This window comes from Saccoglossus kowalevskii, chromosome 13, assembly GCF_978046115.1.
Source record: "Saccoglossus kowalevskii chromosome 13, keSacKowa6.1, whole genome shotgun sequence".
NCBI classification, from domain to species: domain Eukaryota; kingdom Metazoa; phylum Hemichordata; class Enteropneusta; family Harrimaniidae; genus Saccoglossus; species Saccoglossus kowalevskii.
Genome location: NC_140653.1, coordinates 11051980 through 11074647, shown reverse-complemented (window position 1 = coordinate 11074647; position 22668 = coordinate 11051980). Strand labels below are relative to the sequence as shown.

At 34.3% G+C, this 22668-nt stretch overlaps 1 protein-coding gene across 1 annotated transcript in view; it reads right to left on the bottom strand.

Annotated features, from left to right (window-relative positions):
• The window catches only part of LOC100371172 (coatomer subunit epsilon-like), a 34316-nt gene that overhangs the window by 4258 nt on the left and 7390 nt on the right, over positions 1-22668 (bottom strand). The window contains exons 4-9 of the mRNA XM_002738784.4: positions 21735-21837; positions 20774-20823; positions 19491-19544; positions 19026-19107; positions 15325-15480; positions 8702-8770 (exon numbers count right to left, since the gene is read on the bottom strand). Coding sequence (XP_002738830.3) covers positions 8702-8770; positions 15325-15480; positions 19026-19107; positions 19491-19544; positions 20774-20823; positions 21735-21837 — 514 coding nt within the window. The remainder of the gene's footprint in view (positions 1-8701; positions 8771-15324; positions 15481-19025; positions 19108-19490; positions 19545-20773; positions 20824-21734; positions 21838-22668) is intronic.

Below are 22668 nucleotides of genomic sequence, written 5' to 3'. Positions count from 1 at the left end.
TACGTTAGGATGTTAGGTACTGGAACCGGTTTACCTTTCATCGGTAAGATTTTTCTGTGATTTGATAATTTTATGGTGTTGGTGTTGTGAAAAAGTCATCATGACGTTTTTAGGGCCCCCTGTAGCAATTAAAACCTGTTTTGCAAAAATTCCGGCAGCTTACGGAACTTTGTAAAATTACCTCTGACAAACAACAATAGTTTTGAAACAAAGAAAACAAGTCATTGAAAATGACACAGTCCCCGTTAAGTTCTCTTTGTGCTCGTCATATTAAAGCGGAGGGGTTGTCGCGAGCGTGTCCTTGAAACTTGAGTTCCAAGTGGCGTATACAACAGATTGTTTATTTACATCAAAACACGTGTTTCGTGTCATAGTAATATGGCCAAAATAAAAACAGCCGTTATTCAGCCATCTTTGATCTGATTATGAAACACTGATATGTATGATGTATGTGCCAAATACGAATGAAAATGGTACATAAATTGTGGAAATATAGTAGTAAGGCCAAAAAGTCAGATGGCTGTCAATCGGCCATCTTTGACCAGATTTTGAAACAAATTGTCATGGATATGCATTCTAACATGTATAAAGTACATGTATGTGCCAAATTTGAATGAAAACTGACAGAGCACGTCCAAGATACCGCATAAAAAAACAAAAACAAGATGCCTGCCAGTCGATCATCTTTGATCCATCATGGACATGTATCCTAACATGTATAATCTATGTACCAAGTTTGAATGACAACTGACAAAGCATGTCCAAAATACAACATTTTCAAAAAACAAGATGGCTGCCAGTCGGCCATTTTGAATCGAATCGCTAAACCACTGCATGTGCATATGTCCCACATAAGGTACTAGGCACATGCAAAGAATGAACGGAATCGGTCCACAGGATTCTGAAATATGACGTTGGATAGACTGACGCAGGGACAGACGGACACACGGACGGATGGACGGACAGACTCAGGAACTCATGGACGGTCGGGGACATGTATCCTAACATGTATGATCTATGTAGTAAATTTGAATGAAAACTGACAAAGCATGTCCAAAATACGACATTTTCAAAAAACAAGATGGCTGCCAGTCAGCCATCTTTGATCCAATTGTGAAATAAATCATCATGGACATGTATCCTAACATGTATAATCTATGTACCAAGTTTGAATGAAAACTGACAAAGCATGTCTAAAATACAACATTTTCAAAAAACAAGATGGCTGCCAGTCGGCCATTTTGAATCAAATCGCTAAACCACTGCATGTGCGTATGTCCCACATAAGGTACTAGGCACATGCAAAGAATGAACGGAATCTGTCCACAGGATTCTGAAATATGACGTTGGATAGACTGACGCACGGACAGATGGACACACGGACGGTCGGACGGACAGACGGACACACGGACGGTCGGACGGACAGACTCAGGAACTCACGGACGGTCGGGGACATGTATCCTAACATGTATGATCTATGTACTAAATTTGAATGAAAACTGACAAAGCATGTCCAAAATATGACATTTTCAAAAAACAAGATGGCTGCCAGTCGGCCATCTTTGATCCAATTGTGAAATAAATCATCATGGACATGTATCCTAACATGTATAATCTATGTACCAAGTTTGAATGAAAACTGACAAAGCATGTCCAAAATACAACATTTTCAAAAAACAAGATGGCTGCCAGTCGGCCATTTTGAATCGAATCGCTAAACCACTGCATGTGCATATGTCCCACATAAAGTACTAGGCACATGCAAAGAATGAACGGAATCGGTCCAAGGGACTCTGAGATACGACTCCGGACGGACACACGGACGCACGGAGACCGAATTATAACTAATAAAAGTAATCTGTGGGAGGTTCTAGTCAAATTGAAACTTACAAGTCCTCTTTGTCATACTTTAGATGGATTACTGCCACTAACGCAATGTTCCGTACAGCAAAACAGAAACATTGCCAGCTAAATTGCTGAATGGTTTGCTATGTGCATCGTTACACGATTAGAACAAGTTGGATGAAACCAACATCAACAGGAGACGACAAACTATTAGCGGGTGACTTGGATGCTGTGATTGCCTTTCAATTTATTTCATTCAATCATATTAATTTTTATATAATAAAAGGCATAGCTATCCAAACAAAATATTTGTACTTGCTGCACTTTGAAATGTCAAGACAGAGTCTCTGGTGTGTCTGGTGCGTGTCATAAAGCTTGTGAATGCTCTTACTTAGCTGAACAGTGATACCCTCATAAAAATGGTTTAAACTAACCAGTTCTAATGAGGTAACAATCTTGAGATGCGCATTGCAAAACAATCAGAAACTTAGCTGGCAATGTTGCTGTTCGAAACACGGCATGACAGTAATATGTCAGGAGGATACTGAAATAAAAAATTAGGATCACAAGGAGTCCAAAATGTCATGAAAAATGACCAATTTTGATATAATTTAGTCGGTTTCCAATAATAGTTTTCCACAATATGCAATAGGAAGTTCTCTCCCATAATGCATTGCATACATGTGCAGTAATATGCTTGGTAGTGAGAAATTTGTATTCAGCTAAGCCTTTCCTAAGCAGAATTGATGATGCACGACACCATATATTCTATAGTTTCTGTGCGTCAAATTGGACTCACTCAAAAAAAAAAAGATGATACATCTTTAATGTGGTGCACTTTAGCCACAATTACATGCTATAAGCCTTGGAAATCTTACTGTTACTGTTGAATACCCACAAAATTCCCATAGGAACAGTCACAGAAGATGAAGTACTGCTAGGCCTAAAAAACAGTTGCTAGGTAACAGCTTGATGAAATGTCACTAAGCAGGCCACAGGCAACAATCACATAGTAGTAAATTGTACAGCTTTTCACAGCCACACCAGAGCTAGGGTCAGCAGCAATGCATTGACGATGAAAGTGTCCTCCACAACGTATAACATACAAGGAGTGCAGTCAGTTAATTTTAAACATCTCAAAGTCAATCATGGGTTGGAACGTATTTTACGAAAATGATAAAACATTTCAGTGATTTCTTTACTAGATAATAATAAATGAAACTTGAAAATATTGTTGAAATAAACTGGGCCTAAAATTGCGTAAATCTGCAATCAGTTTATGCTGCTAGTGTCTGGTTCCGAAAGCGTTCTACGCGTGATTGTATTGCGTTCAAGGACTTTCTATTTCAAGCTAGTTGAAACCTGAAATTACATAGGAAATTTTGAAATTCAAACACATATTTTATTATCATTAAATATTAATATTTCACTCGCTATTTTCTCTAACTAAACAATATTTCACTAAAATATGTGATTAAAAAGCAACTTAAAGTATAAAAAGCAGCATCAAGTTCTGTGTATATATGCTAGTGTAAAAGGGTGGAGGAATGCTATTTTAGTCAAAATCAGCTAGAGAGACGTCGTTTTACACAGGCCTCCGCTAAGACAGCGCTGCCTGTGATGACAACGTGAACAAATGTGTGCAATATATTTGCAAAACTAATGAATACAACAAGAATACAAGTTCAGTTCATTTAAAGATTAAATCAAGGGAATCCAAAATTACACTTTCTTTACTTTTTGTTAATGTTTAACATTACGATATGTGAAAGCCTTGGGTGGGCTATCTATCAAGCTTACGAGGGAATATCTCCCTGAGAACTTGTGACTTCCTGTGTCAAAGGTCAGGGGTCAGGGTTTCTGGAGGATTATATATAATCAATGAATGTGAACAGATTGATCACGACACTGCATGATTACATCTCACTTGTAGGAATCGACAATAAAACAAGTAGTCACGACAAAATTCATGAGCACTGCACCAACCTTCGTTTACTAAAGTTTAACTTAAGGTAGAAGCCTACTCATAAATTTAAAAACACAGAATTTATTCATTTTGCAATAAATTGTACTCCAAGGCAATATAAGGATATTGACCTAAAAAAAGTTGGGGGTCACCAGCCCTTTTTTCAAGAAATTGATGGTTGTATTTTAGTGAAAAGTCGCCATTTTGACACTATAATAACACTTTTACCACAGGTTCCTATGGCAGAGATATTATGCAATATCTCAAAATCTAGCCTGGTGATGTAGGCTGAAAAAATCATATATTGTTAATGATGAAGTACTTTTTGTTGTTCTGAATTATTTAAAAAATCTGAGTTTTAAAAAGTGTAAAAAAATTTAATTTTTCTTTAACATTGTGTTCTATGGAATTGTTCTAAAAATAACAATTTTCAAGAAATATTAGGACACGTTTCTCAAAAAGCATAACTGTAACACACAAAATAATGCTATTTCATTGTACCATGAGACATTAGCTTCATGATTGTACATAATAAACTAATGAACATTGTCATCCGATTTATGACCAATTTTGTCAAAAATTATGACTAGGCTTCTACCTTAAGTAGAATGAGAGTAAAATATTTTATTTTCTTTAAGTTTACATATTTGATATCATGTTACAAAGATGAGGAAAATAAAATTAAAAAAATGGCCTCACCATACTTAGTTCAGTAAAAATTGATCAATAAATACAGTGAAAATAGTATGTTTTGTCTGTTTTAGGACATTTTGCCTATGGCAAAGATATATATCAATATCTCAAAATTTTGCTCGATGACATACATGTATGATGAAAACAGATATATACTGTAAAACATGTTGAAAAAGCGGCATGCAGTTTTAGCAGATTGTTGTAAAATGACGTAATAGCGAAATGTTTTGATTTAGCGAATCAGGCAAGTTTAAATAAATAGAAATATGAAACTACACAAAATGCATGCTTATACATGTACGACGTTCATCACTATCATGTTTTTTTGACAATTTCAATTTGAGCATCATAATTTTTCCAACGAAAATGTTTTCCCTTTTTTATGTACTTCATTATAACCTGTTTGATCATTTTAAACCAAATGAACATAATTTCCTATTAGCTACAGGTCTTGTTAAAAATTTTGAAAAATAATCTGAATCAAAGAAAGCTTAGAAGGAACTCCTGTGTGCTGAGAGTACCGGTATTAGTTAATTAGCCTTCCAAACAAGATGTTTTCCAACTAATATTTGTCTATTTACAACATGAAAATAATGTGATCCACATCATTAAAATTTATAATACTTACAGAAAATATATTTGATTTTACATCTGTGGTTTTAGTCTAATTTATTTCAGAACACCTCTACTACAAGTTCAATATAAATCTGATTTTTCAAGATATCAGAAATTGGCCAATAATTAATTAGATAATCAATATGCATGTTTTTCATTAACAATCACGTCTGTGTTGCATTGTCTTAGAGTATTTATGTACCAAGATTCATTGAAATAATATGATAAGTACCATAAGTTATTAATGGAAAAGCTGAAACCAGACTATTATGCAAATCAGGTAATTAATATGCATAGATTTTAATATAAATCTACCGGTAATAAGGTCTGCTCATACCATCAATGTGCCAAGTTTCATTAAAATGTGATCAGAACTTAAGATATCGATGGAAAAGCATAAATATTATGCAAGTTAGGTAATTAATATGTACAGATTTAACAAAACTAAACAAGTCTGGGCGCTGTCCAAGAGCATCCATGTGCCAAGTTTCATTGGAATGGGATGATTAGGTCTTGAAATATCAGGGGAAAAGCCAAATATGTACTCATTATGCAAATTAGGTAATTAATATATACAAATATTTACCCCAAATTCATAAGGTCTGTACATTGTCCTATGACATCTACATGTATGTACCAAATTGTAATGTGATGATTAGTACTTGAGATATCAGTGAAAAAGCCAAAAATTGACTAATCATTATGCTAATTAGGTAATTATTATGCATGGATTTTTACATGCAAATAGCTGAAAATTAATTTTTGTACGGCCAAAAATCCAAATTCCCCAGCTGTCTAGGTGCTGTTTGCATACGAGTAGCCAGCTGTTTAAGTGCTGTTTGCATACAAGTAGCCAGCTGTCTAGGTGCTATTTGCATATGAGTAGCCAGCTGTCTAGGTGCTGTTTGCATACAAGTAACCAGCTGTCTAGGTGCTATTTGCATATGAGTAACCAGCTGTCTAGGTGTTATTTGCATATGAGTAGCCAGCTGTCTAGGTGTTATTTGCATATGAGTAGCCAGCTGTCTAGGTGCTGTTTGCATAAGCGTAGCCAGCTGTCTAGGTGCTGTTTGCATATGTGTAGCATGAACATTTTACCCCATGGGTGTTCATTAAGTACCACAAAGCTCATTTTGGTTCAGTATTACGAAATGCAAAATAAAAAAAAATGGCAAAAAAAGGACTGTATATTCACGATTATGGTACTCATTCTGTGAACGCATCAATATATACCTAATTTTAACACCAACCATGATCAACACATGTTTCATTACAGAGCTGCTTGCCTTTGAAACTCATTGCTGAACAAGTGAATGTGAAACACATTTTCACCAGTGTTCAAATGAATGGTCGGTTTACGTGCTTGTATTCTTTATATTTATGTTTGATTTCTCTTTATTTTTCTCGATAGAGGGCTCTTATGAAAATTACATTTGTAACTTAGTTTAGGTACACTCAATAAAGTGATATACTAGTATACATGCAGTATAAGAAAATTGTTTATTTGCATACGTTTGTATTGGAGATGCGCTTATAATAAAACCAATAATGTATATGTGACCAAAGGTCAATACATGTAATTATACAAGATTGGTTCATATTACAACAGCTCCGATGTAAGCTGAAACTGATCTTTACGGATCAAGAAATCAAATTTGCTGATTAATAAGATTCTAGCAATAACAGTAATCCATACATGGCCAAGTTAGTTGAGTATGTACGCATATTAAGTGTAAAAAAACTGTGGTTAGTGATCCTGTTGAAAACAGAAGAGGGCCGTGGTTACAGATTCATTTTTCTTCAGGGCAAACCGTGGTCATGGACGCATATGAAGCACTAGCCCAGGGAAAAATAGCTGCTAATAAACAGGCTTTGATAATGGCAGTAAAATGGCCAAAGCTATCTGCAATCACGATCTTTGTATAGCCAGTATAGATTGAGGAAGTTAACAGAATGAAATTTTTAGTGTCAGAATCACCAAAAATGCAGATCATTGCAGTGTAAACAATCTTTCTACTGACTGCATGGCAACCATACTGAGACATTATTGGTCAGATCAAGTACCGTTGACGCATGTGGTAATGGAAATCAACCCCATCATACAGACCAAATTGGAAAATTTTTACACTCGAATGCACATGTTTCTAAGATAACGCCGGAAGCATTTTTGAGATTTCAAAAAGGATTTCCATTGCATAACAAGGTGAATGTTTATGACAGAGGCTTATCCATCATCTACATATCACTAATACATAATAATACCTGTCAACGCCATCCAACTTTTTTTTAGACACTGTGAACCAACCTTTTTTTTTAAAAAAGTGCCAGAAAAAAAAACAAGTCCAAATAAGCACAAGACAAGATATTAAGCAACGATTGATGAATTACTGGCTCAAATCCTGTGGAGAATGCTAGAGAACTGATCAAAACTAAGATGTCAGTTTGCCAAGGTTAAAACAATCACTGACCCTCAACACTCAAACACAGTAAACTTCAAATACCAAGGGTATTCCATATTCCACATTTATATACACTTTTTCTCATCTGGTTGAAACTAGTTTTGAAATGCGCATCTATTTTACAATGACACACAACTATTCTATTAACCTTTTGACATTGAAGTTGATTTTTGTCATCATTCACAAAATACAAACTGCATTAAGGTAGAAGCCTACTCATAAAATAAAAACCCCAGAATTTATTCATTTTACAATAAATTGTACTCCAAGGCAATATAAGAATATTGACTTTAAAAAAAGTTGGGGGTCAGCAGCCTTTTTCTTCGAGAAATTGGTGGTTGTATTTTAGTGAAAGTCGCTATTTTGACAGTAATATAACACTTTTACCATAGGCTCCTATGGCAGAGATTTTATGCAATATCTCAAAATCTAGCCTGGTGGTATAGGCTGAAAAAATCATATATTGTTAATGATAGAGTACTTTTTGTTGTCCTGTATTATTTCAAAAATTGGGGTTTTAAAAAGTGTTAAAAAATGTCATTTTTCTTTAACATTGTGTTTTATAGAAATGTTCTAAAAATAGTGATTTTCAAGAAATATTAGGACTCGTTTCTCAAAAAGCATAACTGTAACACACAAAATAATGCTATTTCATTTTACCATGGGACAATAGCTTCATGACTGAACATAGATAATACACCAATAAACATTGTCATGCAATTTATGACCAATTTTGTCAAAAATTATGAGTAGGCTTCTAGCTTAATTTACAGTTTATCAAAAATGTTGATCAAGACTCATAACCCACAGCAAATAATATCTATCTGGCCCCATCTGATAAGAAATAAAAATTAGAAAAATTTGCACCAACATGTGGGGCAGAAAAATGATGGCGCTCAAACAGTTAACCCAGCACCTCCAAATATTAATAATGTCCCGTTTGTTTTTTCTCAAAAAAAAATATAGTCATAATTTATAAGTGTATATAAAATAACACATTACTTTGATTACAAGAAAAAAAATACTATTCAGTGGCTGAAGATTTGATGTTTTTTATCTAATCATACTTCTCCATGTCTTTCTGTGAACCCTCTTAAATTGTTGACCCCAATGTACTACTCACCTCAGGAGCTTTGCCTAGATGCTGTGATAGAACAACCATATTGATTAATGTTTCCGGATTGTTGCTATCCTACAAGGAAAGAGAAATGTACAAAGTCAATGACATTGTCCTCATACCTGTGTTTCTTGATATGTTAATTCAATTTCTAAATGAAATCACGTGCACCAGTAATCCACCATATGCATGATCTCCATACAAAGTTTGACCGATATCAGCCTACTAGTAGGCATGTCCAAAAATTTTTTTTTTTTAAACCAAAATGGAAAATTGGATTAGACCAAAAAGCTAAATGTTTGTTAGTTAAAGTTGGTTTGAATAGGTGATTTTTCGTTCAACTGTGAGATCTCGTGTCTATCGTAAAAATTAAACGATTTGATTTTGAACTTGAATTTATTCTTTTCATAGGTCAAAGTCGAAAGGCTGATTTGAAAAAGTGACAGTTTGATATTACAATATCAATGTTGTCTTCCCTTCACTTTCTTTCATGTGCAACATACAGGACAGGACAGGAATGAATAATGTCTGGTCTTATTTCAGAAGAAGAAGAAAGTGATTACAGGCCACCATGTTCTATATTTATGAAGGTTTATATCAACTTTAAACAACCATTGCAAAATGCTGTTACAGAATGGAAATATATTGATAGCAAAGAATTGATTTGATACTGCTATATACATGATGCAACATACTATATTAAACTTGTATGTACCGGTAAAAACTATAGCACTAAGCACCCTGAATTCATTGCAATGGAAACCTGCATAGTTATTTGAACATCACCTGTCACACAAAATAAAAACTATTTTTTTCATAAAAATGTTGAGCAAGTCGCGCAATTATGTTTATTTGGTCTAAAGTTAACAAAAATTCTAGAAAAATGGACAAAAAGTTGTAGCAAAATTTTTTTGGGAAAAACTAGAGGTTGAGTTCTGAAAATGATTCATTTTTAGAATCTACATTTTTATAAACTCTACAAGAGAGTATAGAAGTCAAAGTTTAAGTTCATGCAAGTTCATGCAAATTGAATTTGTTTCTGACTTAACGATATGTTCTCTGCATAGTTGATATATGGTTTGTATGTTGTTAATTGACTCATTAATGATTAACAGAGCCCTTGAGTATGATTTTACCACACTTATCTTTTTTTAAAAGAGGTATGAATTATGCACACATCCATTGACAATATTCAAATGTTAGTTTTACAATTAATTAGGTATTTGATAAATGGTAAATAGAACACTAACACGAGTTAAGGCCTGTTTGGGGTCAGGGATGTTGTAAACATCCAAGGCTCAAAGTGGCCGTTAACTACCATTAGCGTCAAAATTGCCATAGTTTAACAAAGTATTATACTATGCATTTGGTGAGTTTTAGGTGTTTTTTTCTGAAGCCCCAATGCAAGCTGCATGTTGTCACAGTGTACTAGTGTTTCGCAACTCTTTGTATAGAAGGACAAGGCGAAAAATTGTAGTTGTATGCAATGTTTTATTAATTCATAGCACATAATGGGGCCAAAATATCTTTTTACGCAGAAATTATTATTCAAGTCTGTGAGGGGGTATAATTCACATCACATATTGGAAGCAGAAAATCTGTTCAGAGGGGGTGGAGATAATTCATATTGGGAGCACTATAACCACACATATTGAGGACATAAAATTAGCATATCCCCATGTGGGGGGACATAATTCAGGCACATATTGGGGGCAGCATATCTGCATGCAAGAGGGTACAATTTATGGCTCATATTGAGGGCCAAACAACTCTTGAGGAAAGGAGGAAGTTAATTTGGGCACAAATCAAGAACAGACTATATTTTTATGATTCTCTCTACTAAAAAAAATCAACAGATCTGGTCTACAGTGTGAAAGACATTTTTGTATACATTTTTAAGAAGAAAATGTTTTAACTCGGGTACAGCAAAAATATTTGCAGAGAAGGTATGGTTTTCATGAATTTAGTCTTGAATCACAAATGCATGTCAACCTGCATTCAACTAGGATGCAACACGTCAAAAAAACATCACATGCTCAACAATTGTGAGCATAGAATGTAAATTTGAACAGATAGGGAGTGCATTATTTTTGTTTATCTCAGGTTCAGATATTTTGCCACCCAATGGGTTAATCATGAAAATGCTTATATTGATTATCTGACATCTTGTTTTCTGTTAAAAAATTTCATTTATTTTATTTGTATATTTGCAAATGTGCATTACAGTGAGCAACAATCCTCTCCACAAGTTGAATGAAACCCAGTCTATTATTAATAATGGGATTTAGGAGACAAGTGATTTACTTCATTGAAAACATATAGCAATGCATATTCCCACTGCGACTAGTGAGCTTTAAATGTTTAGAAACAGTCTAAAGTAGAAACAGTCAACATTTTTTGACTACTTCTTTGTCAATTTTTGCATGATATTTTCACACAGGACATCTGAAGACTTCATAGTGATGAATTAGGTGCTCAAGTTTGATAAAGTTTTGTATAGAATAAAGTCAAGTTATTGTGCACACATTAACAATTATTAACGACGACGACGACAACAACAACTACAACAACGACGACGACAACAACAACAACAACAACGACAACAACAACAACGACGAAACAATAACAACGACGACAACAATAACAACGACAGCGACATCGACGACGACAACTACAACGATGACAGACTTATACCTTTCCCTTCCATATTTGATGATATGGGCAAGGTAAAAAACCACTGACAAGACGAAATGACTTAATAACCCACATTTTCACTGATCACAACATCACACATTGCATCAATAATCTTATATTGATTCAGAGTACAATTTAATCCACTTTGAACATTTACTCAGAATCTCCATTAACCTTATATTAAGTTAAACAAAACATGTTAAGCGTTACACATACAAGTTGTAATATGTCTGTGAAAGTGTGACATGACCTACATTAGCAATTTGGCACCTAATTTTTTTTACAGGTAAAATTTATTTAAAAATTATTTTTTTCTGTTCGTTTCTTACTTCTTTGACGATTTTTTCAAATATAATGCCCCAAATCATCTTTTTATCATAAATTTTGACAGGCACTTTCAAATACTAGTACTTAGCCCATACCCTGACAGACAGACAAAAAAAAAATATCCCTGTAATCATTCACGCAGGTTCACCTACGAAGTAGATAGTACACATGTACTAGTAGTTCTTTTCTTGTGCAATTTTCAGTTCACTTTGACTACACCTTTGGTGATCTAAAAGAAACGCAATGGCACTCTGCCGGTTGTCATGGAAATGCAAGAACCCTGTAAAGTACCCTGTGTAGCCGACGAGTCCATTATGTGGAAACCACAACTGGTGATGTAGTGCTGAAGTACAGCAGCTGGCTGCTTGTCACTGCAATTACAGGGTTCAATGGAACAACATTTACAATTGCATTAGATTTACCCTGGTACACCATGTTGTTACTTCAAGAAAAGACATTTACACAATAAAATACTCGATACAGACATTCATGTTGTTGTGTCAATCCTGTCATTGTCAATTACTACACAGTTACTGGAGGTACAAAATTGAAATTTTTGAATTCCATAATTTTTCCCACCAAAATTTTGAATAGCATTTTGAAAATTTTATGTATTATTAATTCCTTTGTTAATTTTGGCCAAAATGAACATAATTTCTTATTGGCTAAAAGTCTTGGTATTTTTATTTTATGAAAGATACATGTACAGACAAAAATTGAAGTTTGCCAAGTTGAAACAGAAGTACAGTCACTTAATCCTACTAAAAAAAAAAAACTCAGCATAAAAATTCAGCAGTGTTTTATTACTCTATAGTAAAGATTATTGTGCATGACAGTATGAAGTCGTTACGCGAATACAGCAAAGTATGCACTAAGGCCATACAGTGATCGTATCAACTTGCACGTAGTATTTTTTGCAGTATTGTCGTGATAACCTTGTATTATTATCTACATAGATAAGGAATCACCAGATTTCTGACTGGTTGCTAGGTAACTAGAAACATAACACATGTTGTTCATTTTTATCTCAAAAGTGGCTCGCAATTTTGAAAGTTTGGAGCAATTTGCATTACCGGATTCGGGTGATAGAAAAATGTGGACCAAAAGATCGCCCGGGCGATGTTTTGGCAGATATTACAAAGCCCATATTGTCTGGAAAAATAATCCTGCGTTGATAAAAATAGTCTCAGAAAATGTTTAGAAAAAATAATGTTTCGCGTTGACCAAATATAATCATGCAAAGTATAAATTCAAAGTGTTTTAATACATTGGTGAGAGGTCGCATTTTGCGTGAACAAGAACATGCACTAAGAAGGGAAAGCAAGCCAAAGTCAAAACGGGGTACATCATAGACATGACACAACACACGCTGCGACAACTGAGTGATCAGCGACATCATTTTGGGACGCAATTGAACTTCAAGTACTTCTTTGCGTAATTTGCTGCGCGACGATGCTGACATCAAGTCATGCGCTGAACTGACGCGTTACCTTAGCAACCTTTTTCTTCCGTGGTCCGCGCGTCGATCTAGTAAAATTTTTATTATATCCGACGGTACTGTAATTACGCAACTTGTATGCAACTCTGTACTGGCTTTGAATATATCAACGTTGTTTACATTAGTTCACTGCTTTTCTGCGTACTTTACCGCTTAACTCTGTGTTTTTTTAATAATCATGTCGCATGTGAAACGCAGGAGACATTTTAGTTTGCCCATTTCTTGTTTACCGATCTTGAACTTTTTGTCTGGAATGCGATACAGACAAAGATTAAACATTACTGATAACAACCAAGAGGCTCGAATCAGGAAGGCTTGGCTATTTTAAACTTCGTAAATAACATTCTTTTCAAGCGTAGACTTTATTCGAGTCTAATAAACGAAGTGAAATTATTTTAACGAGTAATAATACGCAACAACAACAACATTGGTTTTATTGGAGTTTTATGCTTTTCGACTTCACAGTGAATTATTTTTAGCGTCATATTTGAAATAGCGCACTCGATACAAGATGTCGGATAGGAAAATTGGGTCTGTAAAAATGTTTGTAGGTTCAGTCACCAAAACATCACCCACTATTTGAAACATCGCCCATGGGCGGGGTATCAGCTGAATCCGGTAACACATCTAAATTTTTTTTTTTTTTCAAAATTAAATATATTAAATATAAGCAAAGAAAACTTAGAACATAGAAATAAAAAGTTAATGCACAAAATATTTCCAGCCTTATTTTTATCACAATTAACATATATACATATTCCAGTTTGATCTGGTTGTTTTTTAATTAGTTATGGTATTTGCAAATCTTGCATATTAACTAGCGAACATGCATATTAAGAAAATCAGTTTCACTTATGTTAAGAGTGTAAGTAAATCTGTTTCTGTGAAACTGGTCGAAACTAAACACCAAATGCATTAAGTTAATTGTGTTGTTTGCAAATGACACTGTAAGCAGACTTAATATACCGCTGAATGATAAAAATCATGCAAATTGTAATCTCATAAACATTTGCCTATCACAGGCAAACTTTGATTTCATAACAAAATTCAACCTTAGATCATTATTATTTTTCCCGGCAAAATATGGGTGCAACATTTTTCCGCCTTTTATGAATTTTTGTTTACTGTAAAATACCTAATTAAAATAATGGGATTAATTTTCGCTGAAAAGATTTTTTGGGTGTTCATTCCTTCAGCGGAAATAAAATCCCCAAAAAATTAAGTATTTTACAGAAAATAAATGCACTACTGATACAGTATTCTTCAATTCACTTTGAACCTAGAGAATAATCACTTCTTTTCAGTGACGTAATAGTGATGTCAGCCATTATCTTAATCTTTGTTTAATGGCTTTCCCAAAATAATGGATCAGTCAAACTCTTATAAAGTGGTTTGTGGTAAAGAAAATGGATGCTTCTGGTACATGGAAAATGTCAAACTGAAAGATTAATTGATGTAATTAATGTATTAATTATATTAAAGTACCATCAGTCGGTTTTCCCTGTGAGAACGGGGGGGGGGGGGGGGGGTGATTTCTAGTATATTCGCTGGTTTCCCTAATTCCTGGTGTTCTGACGAGCTATTGAATGTTTATACGATGAAAACAATCCTTCCTACACAGACGAAATTAGAGCATTTTTACAAGTAATCGTAGACCTTAAAACTTGGTTATTGGAATACTAAAATGAAAACAAAATTGTATCACCAGACAATTTTTTCGGGAAATCAAAGACAAAAATATCATGCAGAACATATTTTAGCAAAATTTTGCTAACAGGCTGAAAATTATTAAATTATAGATATGAATTTTTAATAATACTAAAAATATTTGATTTTATAGTGAGCTTGCTCTGTTTTTTTTTCGGACTTTCATATAGAAAGCCACAGGAAACAACTTTGCAAAATTTTAGAAAAATTGCTGTGTCAAAGAATGTGAATTGTTAATTATGGTTCATTTACAATATCAGCATCCACATGATCAATATGGCATTTAGGATATCACTGATGGCCACATCAACATTCAAAAATCTAAATAATGTATCTATGCATTTTGCTTCTGTCATCACAGTTTTGTTAACCTTGACTTTATGATGTACAATATTCAACACACCTTTTCCAATGCTTCTTGTAAAACGCCTTCTGCTTCATCAAACTTGCCTTGATGAATGTACGCTGCAGCCATTCCGTTCAATAACAGTGGAGTGGATGTGTTTTTATCGGCTAATTCTTGGAAAATATAATATGCATCTTGTAGTTTCTCACCACCCTGTAATTAAAATATAGAACTAGTATCAACAATAAGTGAGTGCGGGTGAGTGCATGAACATGGGAGTGAGTTCAAAGTTGAAATATCCAATTGATGGAAACATTCAGTGAATTAATAATAAGCAATCAATTCTGAACATTTTAGGTACTGTTATTTTAATAAGAATGTTGGCAGATAACCCATGAAATATACCGTGATTCCCCGATCATAAGCCCCTCCCCGAGTATAAGCCCACCCCTCTATTCTCAGACATTTAATGAGTTGACGGCATCCCCGATTATAAGTCCAGGGTGTTTTTACTGGGCGCCGACGACATTCATTACAATATGCGTGTAAAAAGTGTGTTCATTGCATCAATTGCATTGATACAGTAGCTTGGTTTGTGCTTTTATGAGAAAACTCGCATTAATTTCAGAGTGCATGGCGAAAGTATGCAACATGGTTCGCACCCTTTCTATTCTGTTATTTACTCAGGATGAACCCAGATGTTGCAATACTGAAGTAATCCATATTTGTTTGAGTATTAGCTTTCGAAACTTCAAAAATTTGAATGTCAAGTCATGAAGCCTGGTCATTGGACATCATTTTACTTAATCGTGTCCTTTGAGACTATCATGAAAGGGGTGTGAACAAACAAACTATTTGTCAATGTGACCTGTTGGCAACCAAGAAAGGTGTTTATATAAATATTTTCTCTACACTTGGTTTACCTTTCAAAAATTGCAAAGCACCAGTTTTTAGGAAAAAAAATCAACATTTTTTTATGTCAAAATCAGTGCTACAGATTTTAACATCGCATCACTTTTACATTGTGTTACAAAAGTTACACAGCATTTTGATTGGTTTAATTAAAGACGTGACCTGTTAGGTCAAAGGACGATGTTTTAGGTCAAATCATGCTGAAAAGCATCATAGCGGGAATAATTGCTTTGTGCGTACGATTGAAAATGATGATAATAATGAATATTTTGCCTTTGACAGTTTCCCCACAAACCCTACTCATTTTTACACTGTAAATTCAGAAGGTATGTAAATCATATTGTAATAAAATGTGTGTATTTTGTTTGTTTATTGTAAAGGTGTTGTGGAAATCAATGACGACTCGTTTTGCATTTGTTTTTTTCAAAAAGACGTAATAATTCATGGAGAACGAAAGATGTAATTTGGAAAATTCCTGATTGATAAGATGGTTATAATGCTAAACCAACCCCCCAACCCCCAAAAAAATCATCTTTTCTGAGGTGGTCCTTGAATATAAGCCCACCCCTTACTTTTCATGATTTTACATGATCAGCCCCTGGGCTTATGATCATGGAAGTACGGTATTGCATTATAACAAACCTCATTCAGACTCTGATATGATGTGATTGGCCAATCAATGGGTCACATGAGGATTTCCATATTTTAAACTGTTACTCTAAAACATGAAAAATCAAGCTGTTCTCGAAATTATGCCACTTTGAGAACAGTGTGCAAAATAAGCACGCACAAGATACTGTTTGTCCATATATATTTAACTCTGCAGAAGTCGATATGAACGACAAATAATTCCAACGAGTTACACATTTCTCCAAGGAGACATTTTGTCTACAGCGATTTTTTGATAGCCTCCAGAATTTTTTTTTTTAATTAACCTGGTCTGAAACCTTTGAACACCATAAACTTGTCTATCGTTTATTTTAGATTAAGTGCACAATTTATTATCGCCTACAGATTTTGATCAATACAATGGGAAAAGTTGTGCAGCTTGTGTAACTACGACAAAGGTAAACTTGGGCATTCAAGGGGTTGAATTTTGTGACTGTTTTTACAAAAGGGGTTTTGACATCTTCAATGTGTATCAACATCATTGAATTATTTGAAATAAAAATCAAGGCTTTCTTTTTCAACTGTTTTACTATACAATATCTAATCTAGTTAGCATAAAATTAAGACATCTATTTTCTACTTTTCATCGTTGTGATTTCCCCGTCTTTCCTCATCATGATTATTATTAATTTATTGTTCTTGTCACACAACGAAAAGAACAAAGAACAACAAACAAAGGAAAAACGCTAATTAAATGAATAGACAAGAAATTACAATATTACCAATTGCAAAAAATGCAAATATATTCGCCAAAAATAGAAATGAAATGAACAAATCTGACAGAGGTCCGCTCAAAGTACCTACATAGCCAAGTATCAATGCAATTGAGCTAACAGTTTTCAGGAAGATGGAAATGTAATTGTTGGTTGACTGATGACAGACGAACAACTACAGACAATCACCTATATAACCAGCTCCACTCTGTCATCTACGATGACAGCGAAGCTAAAAACATTGACTGAACAAAATCAGAAGGATGCTGGTTAAAACCTAAACAGCTCCATGTTTTGGTGTCCCTGGCAAAGCCACTTCACCCCGTAGACGACGCAATGTTTGCCATGTGCATGTTTGAACCCTGATGTGACATGAGCAGTGTGGACTATCGTTAGGGATGTTAACATTGCTAACTCCATAATATAATTTTTTACTGTATTTATATTAAAGGTCAAACACAAATATGAAATGCATTTTTTAATTTTGCAGGTACATTTTAAATGTCAGCAATTGAATCAGAAATAATGGCATTCAATGAGGTGGAAAGTTGCAATAATTCCTATAAAACACACTCCAGTAAATATGAAAAGTACTTATAATAACTTCCCTTGGGGTCAATCAGCAGTTCTCTATGTAAACCTATATCATAATACACTGTACTGGTATCGTATTAAAATGAAATTAGAGAAGTCATGTTCCCAGCAAAGCAAGGCTTACAATTTAATTATACGACAGATAATGTTTCCATTATGTTGTCAAGATTCATCCAAATCTTATTTTGTATTCACTTGTCAGGATACCAGAGTCTAATGTCAACACAACTCTATTTAGTGCATTTATGTGTATGGCACCTAAACTTGTGGTTGATAGGATAGGGATTTAGACATTAATGACATTTATTTAATGACTGGTACATAGCTTGTGATCAACAGTCACATGATTGGAGAATGAATGGTGAAGGGCTGGTACATGGTTTTTGACAAAAGCTCACATGACTGAACCAAGAATTGTGAATGGTCAGTACATGGCTTTTGACCAAAAGTCACATGACTGGAGTATGAATGGTGAATGACTGGTATATGAACTCTCCCTTGAAGAGACTTCGAGCTTATGGCCTGATCTAGGAAGGCACAGAGAGCCGCAACTAGACTAGACATTTTACACCAAAATTGTTGTCTGTGGCAGAGACTAGTGGGGCTTTCCCTGGCAACTACCTAGCTTAGTGATAAAAGACCCATAGCCTCTGCAAAGAAGAAAGTGGTATATGGCTATTGACCAAAAGTCACATGACTGGGTCATGAATAGTGAATGACTGGTACATGGCTATTGACCAATACACACATGATTGGATCATGAACAAGAATAATTAGTGGCTAGCACTAGAGCATGTAATTGGTGACTGACTGACACATGATTAGACAATTATACAGCATGACTTGTTGAAGATTTAAGTTGTTACTTACCACAGCAAGGTTGAACCATGCCTGAGCAATCTGAGTCAAAGTAGCGTCATCATCAAGCTCTTGCATACGTTTCAATTCTTTTCTAATAAGAAGAGATTCCTTTATGTCAGAAGGATTTTATACAACAAACAAACAAACAAACATTCACAGGAGAGCATAACACTTGAAACATGCCGATGAACAAATGAATTTCACTTAGAACTTATTTTCCCCGAAAGGGATGAAAATAAAATCCAGTTGAAGCACGTTTCACCAGTAATTTAACAGTGAAAATTACATGTGCCAAACAAGATTGAAGTATGGGGCGAAAATAAATTCTAAAGCTAAAAGAAAGTAATCCACTGCAGCTTACTCGGTATGTGAGATTCATTCAAATTCCCCATATTGTTATTCCAGTAGAGAACTACCTTCAAATACACAGCCAGAGGCGACTTTTAACACTAACAAGATAATATATGTACTTACTTTGAAAGGTCTACTCTATCCATCTTCAGATATATTTGGACTGTCAGAGCAGCACTGAAAATGGAACAGATGCATACATGATGAGAGTGATTTAAAAATATGAAACAATATGACGAATAATCTTAGAAAATTCTTTTGAGCTTTAAGCGGTTCAAATCAGTAAATTTGAATGGTTGTTTACAGTGGCAAATACACATTTTTAATAAAATATTACAGTATAGAACAGTTTTCGCATGAGAACACTTTCTTTTACCCAATAATGATGCTTTCAAGATAGTTCCTCACACATCTATTGTTTAAAAAACAAAATGGGAAGAAATTTTCTAATTGAACGGGTTGTGTTTTACCTTTTCCCACCAATTAGTCTCCATGCACTAACTCTGTAATCTGCATAAAGTAACGCGTTTATCTCAAGAATTTGGTTCGTAACCACAAATTTTTCCACATATCTTGTATAGCAATAATCAGTCTATTCAGCATCAGGAATTCCCATAGACTTTCATGAAACCTATTGATCCACCTTAACCCTTTCAACATCAGACTTGCTCGCTCAAATTATTCAGCATTTTTTTTTTATATTCTTCAATATTTCTGGAAATGAATCCTAATTTTAATTAAAGCCCACAGACAAAATTTTAGTAAATTTTCAGATTTTACCTTAAAAAATGTTGCTATTTTTGTCCCAGTCTCCTGAAGAAAAGTGCAACTATAAACGGGACTATTTGGTGAATTTGTAATGAAAAGAGATAACTGGTGATGGAAAGGTTAAAGATTTGTGGTGCTTTTTTTAATTTATTCTATCCATATAAAACTGACATGGTACCATTAACGCAGGGTGACATGGTGTAATTTAGGAAGATTGCAGGCACATAATGGTACAAGCAGGGAAAGAAGATTTATTCAAACATAATTTTTCTAATATGCGCTATGACAGGGTCCATAGCACCAAGAGCCAAATGATTTCCAAGACTTTTCCAGACCTTTTCCCAAACTTTCATGCATTTTTCCCCCAAAACATTTTGACCCTTAATTAATTCAGGCCAACATCATCACCAAAGCTCATCAAAGAGTAAACAGGCCTTTCTAAAATGAATTAATAACTATGAAGAAATTGAATGACTTGTCAAAGTTTTTTTTTTATTTTTTCTGTAATTTAAAAACTTAAAAATCTAAAGACTTTCAAAGGATTTTCCTCATTTGGTACTAGGAAATACACAAAGTAACAAACAAATTGGCAAAAAAAAAAAAAAAATTAAATGTCATTTAAACAGGCTTTAACTTACCATTCTAGAGATTCTGACTGATTCAGAACTCTGAGAGCAGCATCATTATTCTAGAAACCAAACAAAAAGATACAATCTCATAAATAATGACTATGAATTGCCTTTTATCAGCGATATAATGTTCATGTCAAATTACTCTCAATAATTTGCTCTATTAGTAGCACATGTGATTAAGTAAAAGAGAGAGGCGAGTCTATCATTAAAACAAATCATATTTTTTTGCTCAGACATTGATAGAGCAATTACAATATTTGAATTGCATTGATATTATTATATTTTTATTCAATACTAGAGGCCTTCAGCCTAGAAGTGCAACATTACTAAAAAGAATATACATACAATGTATAATAATGCCCAGAGTTAGTACGGTCACAATTTAATACAGCAAGTTATTTTCTGTGTTTTAAAGGCATCGTAAAAAGAGTGTTTCTTTGTTAGTCAACAAAAGTGAAAAGAATTTGTATATTTGGGGAAAGTCAAAATAAAACTTGGGCATGTATTGACACCTCAGGTCATTGTATACGAGTCAGATTAATAAAAAGTGAAATTCATCTTCAAAACATCTAAGATTACAAAACCTACAAATTCTGTTTGCTTTTGGTACATTGTTTCAGTGCCCAAAAAAACAATAACTATAATTTACTACCAGCCTCATTTACTTTTACATTGACTTGACCAGATAAGGGTTAATATTGATTTTTTTAATGCTGATTATTTGACCAGGAGGGCTTGTTGACAACTTTCTATGAAAATACTGCTGAGGGCAACAACCACTGCATTAGACAGCCAAAACAAAAATTCCTTGTTCATTGGATCTGCTCAAAACAGCATTATTTTAATGCATTTTACACTTTTAGCTTGCTCTGCGAGTGATGTTTCACATATCTACAAAGCAGAAATGCAATTTTGCCAAAAATTTAAAAAAAAACAAACAATTTCTGGCATAACAATTATGTTTTACCTGTTCATGGACATAAATCGAAGCAGCCATTAAGAGGAAGGTGTTGTTAGTTATGTCAACACTACTGCTCATCTTACCATCTAGGTCCTTCACAATTCCATCCCTGTAAAATAAATTAAAGCTGTCAGATTCTAAACTCTGCCCTCTAGAGAGACACTTGTAATTACTTTTGTTTTTCACAAGATGGACCCTAAAGTGCTGCGCAAATTCACAAATTGGTAATCTACTATTGGTCAAAAATACCAGTAGATAATTTATACAATTAAGGTCAATGATCAAAAGTTTGTCAAAGAATAAACTTTGCCTTGAAATGTAGGGCTGGATGTGTGGGAATCCAGAGCCAAATTTCGTGGTCAATACTTCTGTGAATGTTTTGAATTCATTGAAATTATGTGGAACACATCTACTGATATGGTTAACAAGGTAAGTAGATAAGAAATCATAGGGAATGGCACGAGTTTTTAGAGTTGAATTACAGTTAGATGGAAACATTATGTTTATTGTAAATGGTGTGATATTATTGTACACTGGTAGATTAAGTGCATCGCTGCTAATAAAATAAAACACTGTAGCTAACCATGTTAAATTAAACCTAGTGAATGTACATCATGAATTGTTTTCTTCACAAACCAGTGAATTTAAAAACCTGAAAAATATCCATGCAACATCACATCTGCTAAAACAAGTCATTGAAAATGACACAGTCCCCGATAAATTTTTGAAAGTTCTCTTTGTGCTTGTCATATTAAAAGCTGGGGGGGGGGGGGGGGGGTCGCAAGCGTGTCTTTGAAACTTGAGTACCAAGTGGCGTATACAACAGATTGTTTATTTACAATCCTGCCAGTCAGCCATTTTGAATCGAATCGCTAAACCACTGCATGTACATATGTCCCACATAAGGTACTAGGCACATGCAAAGAATGAACGGAATCGG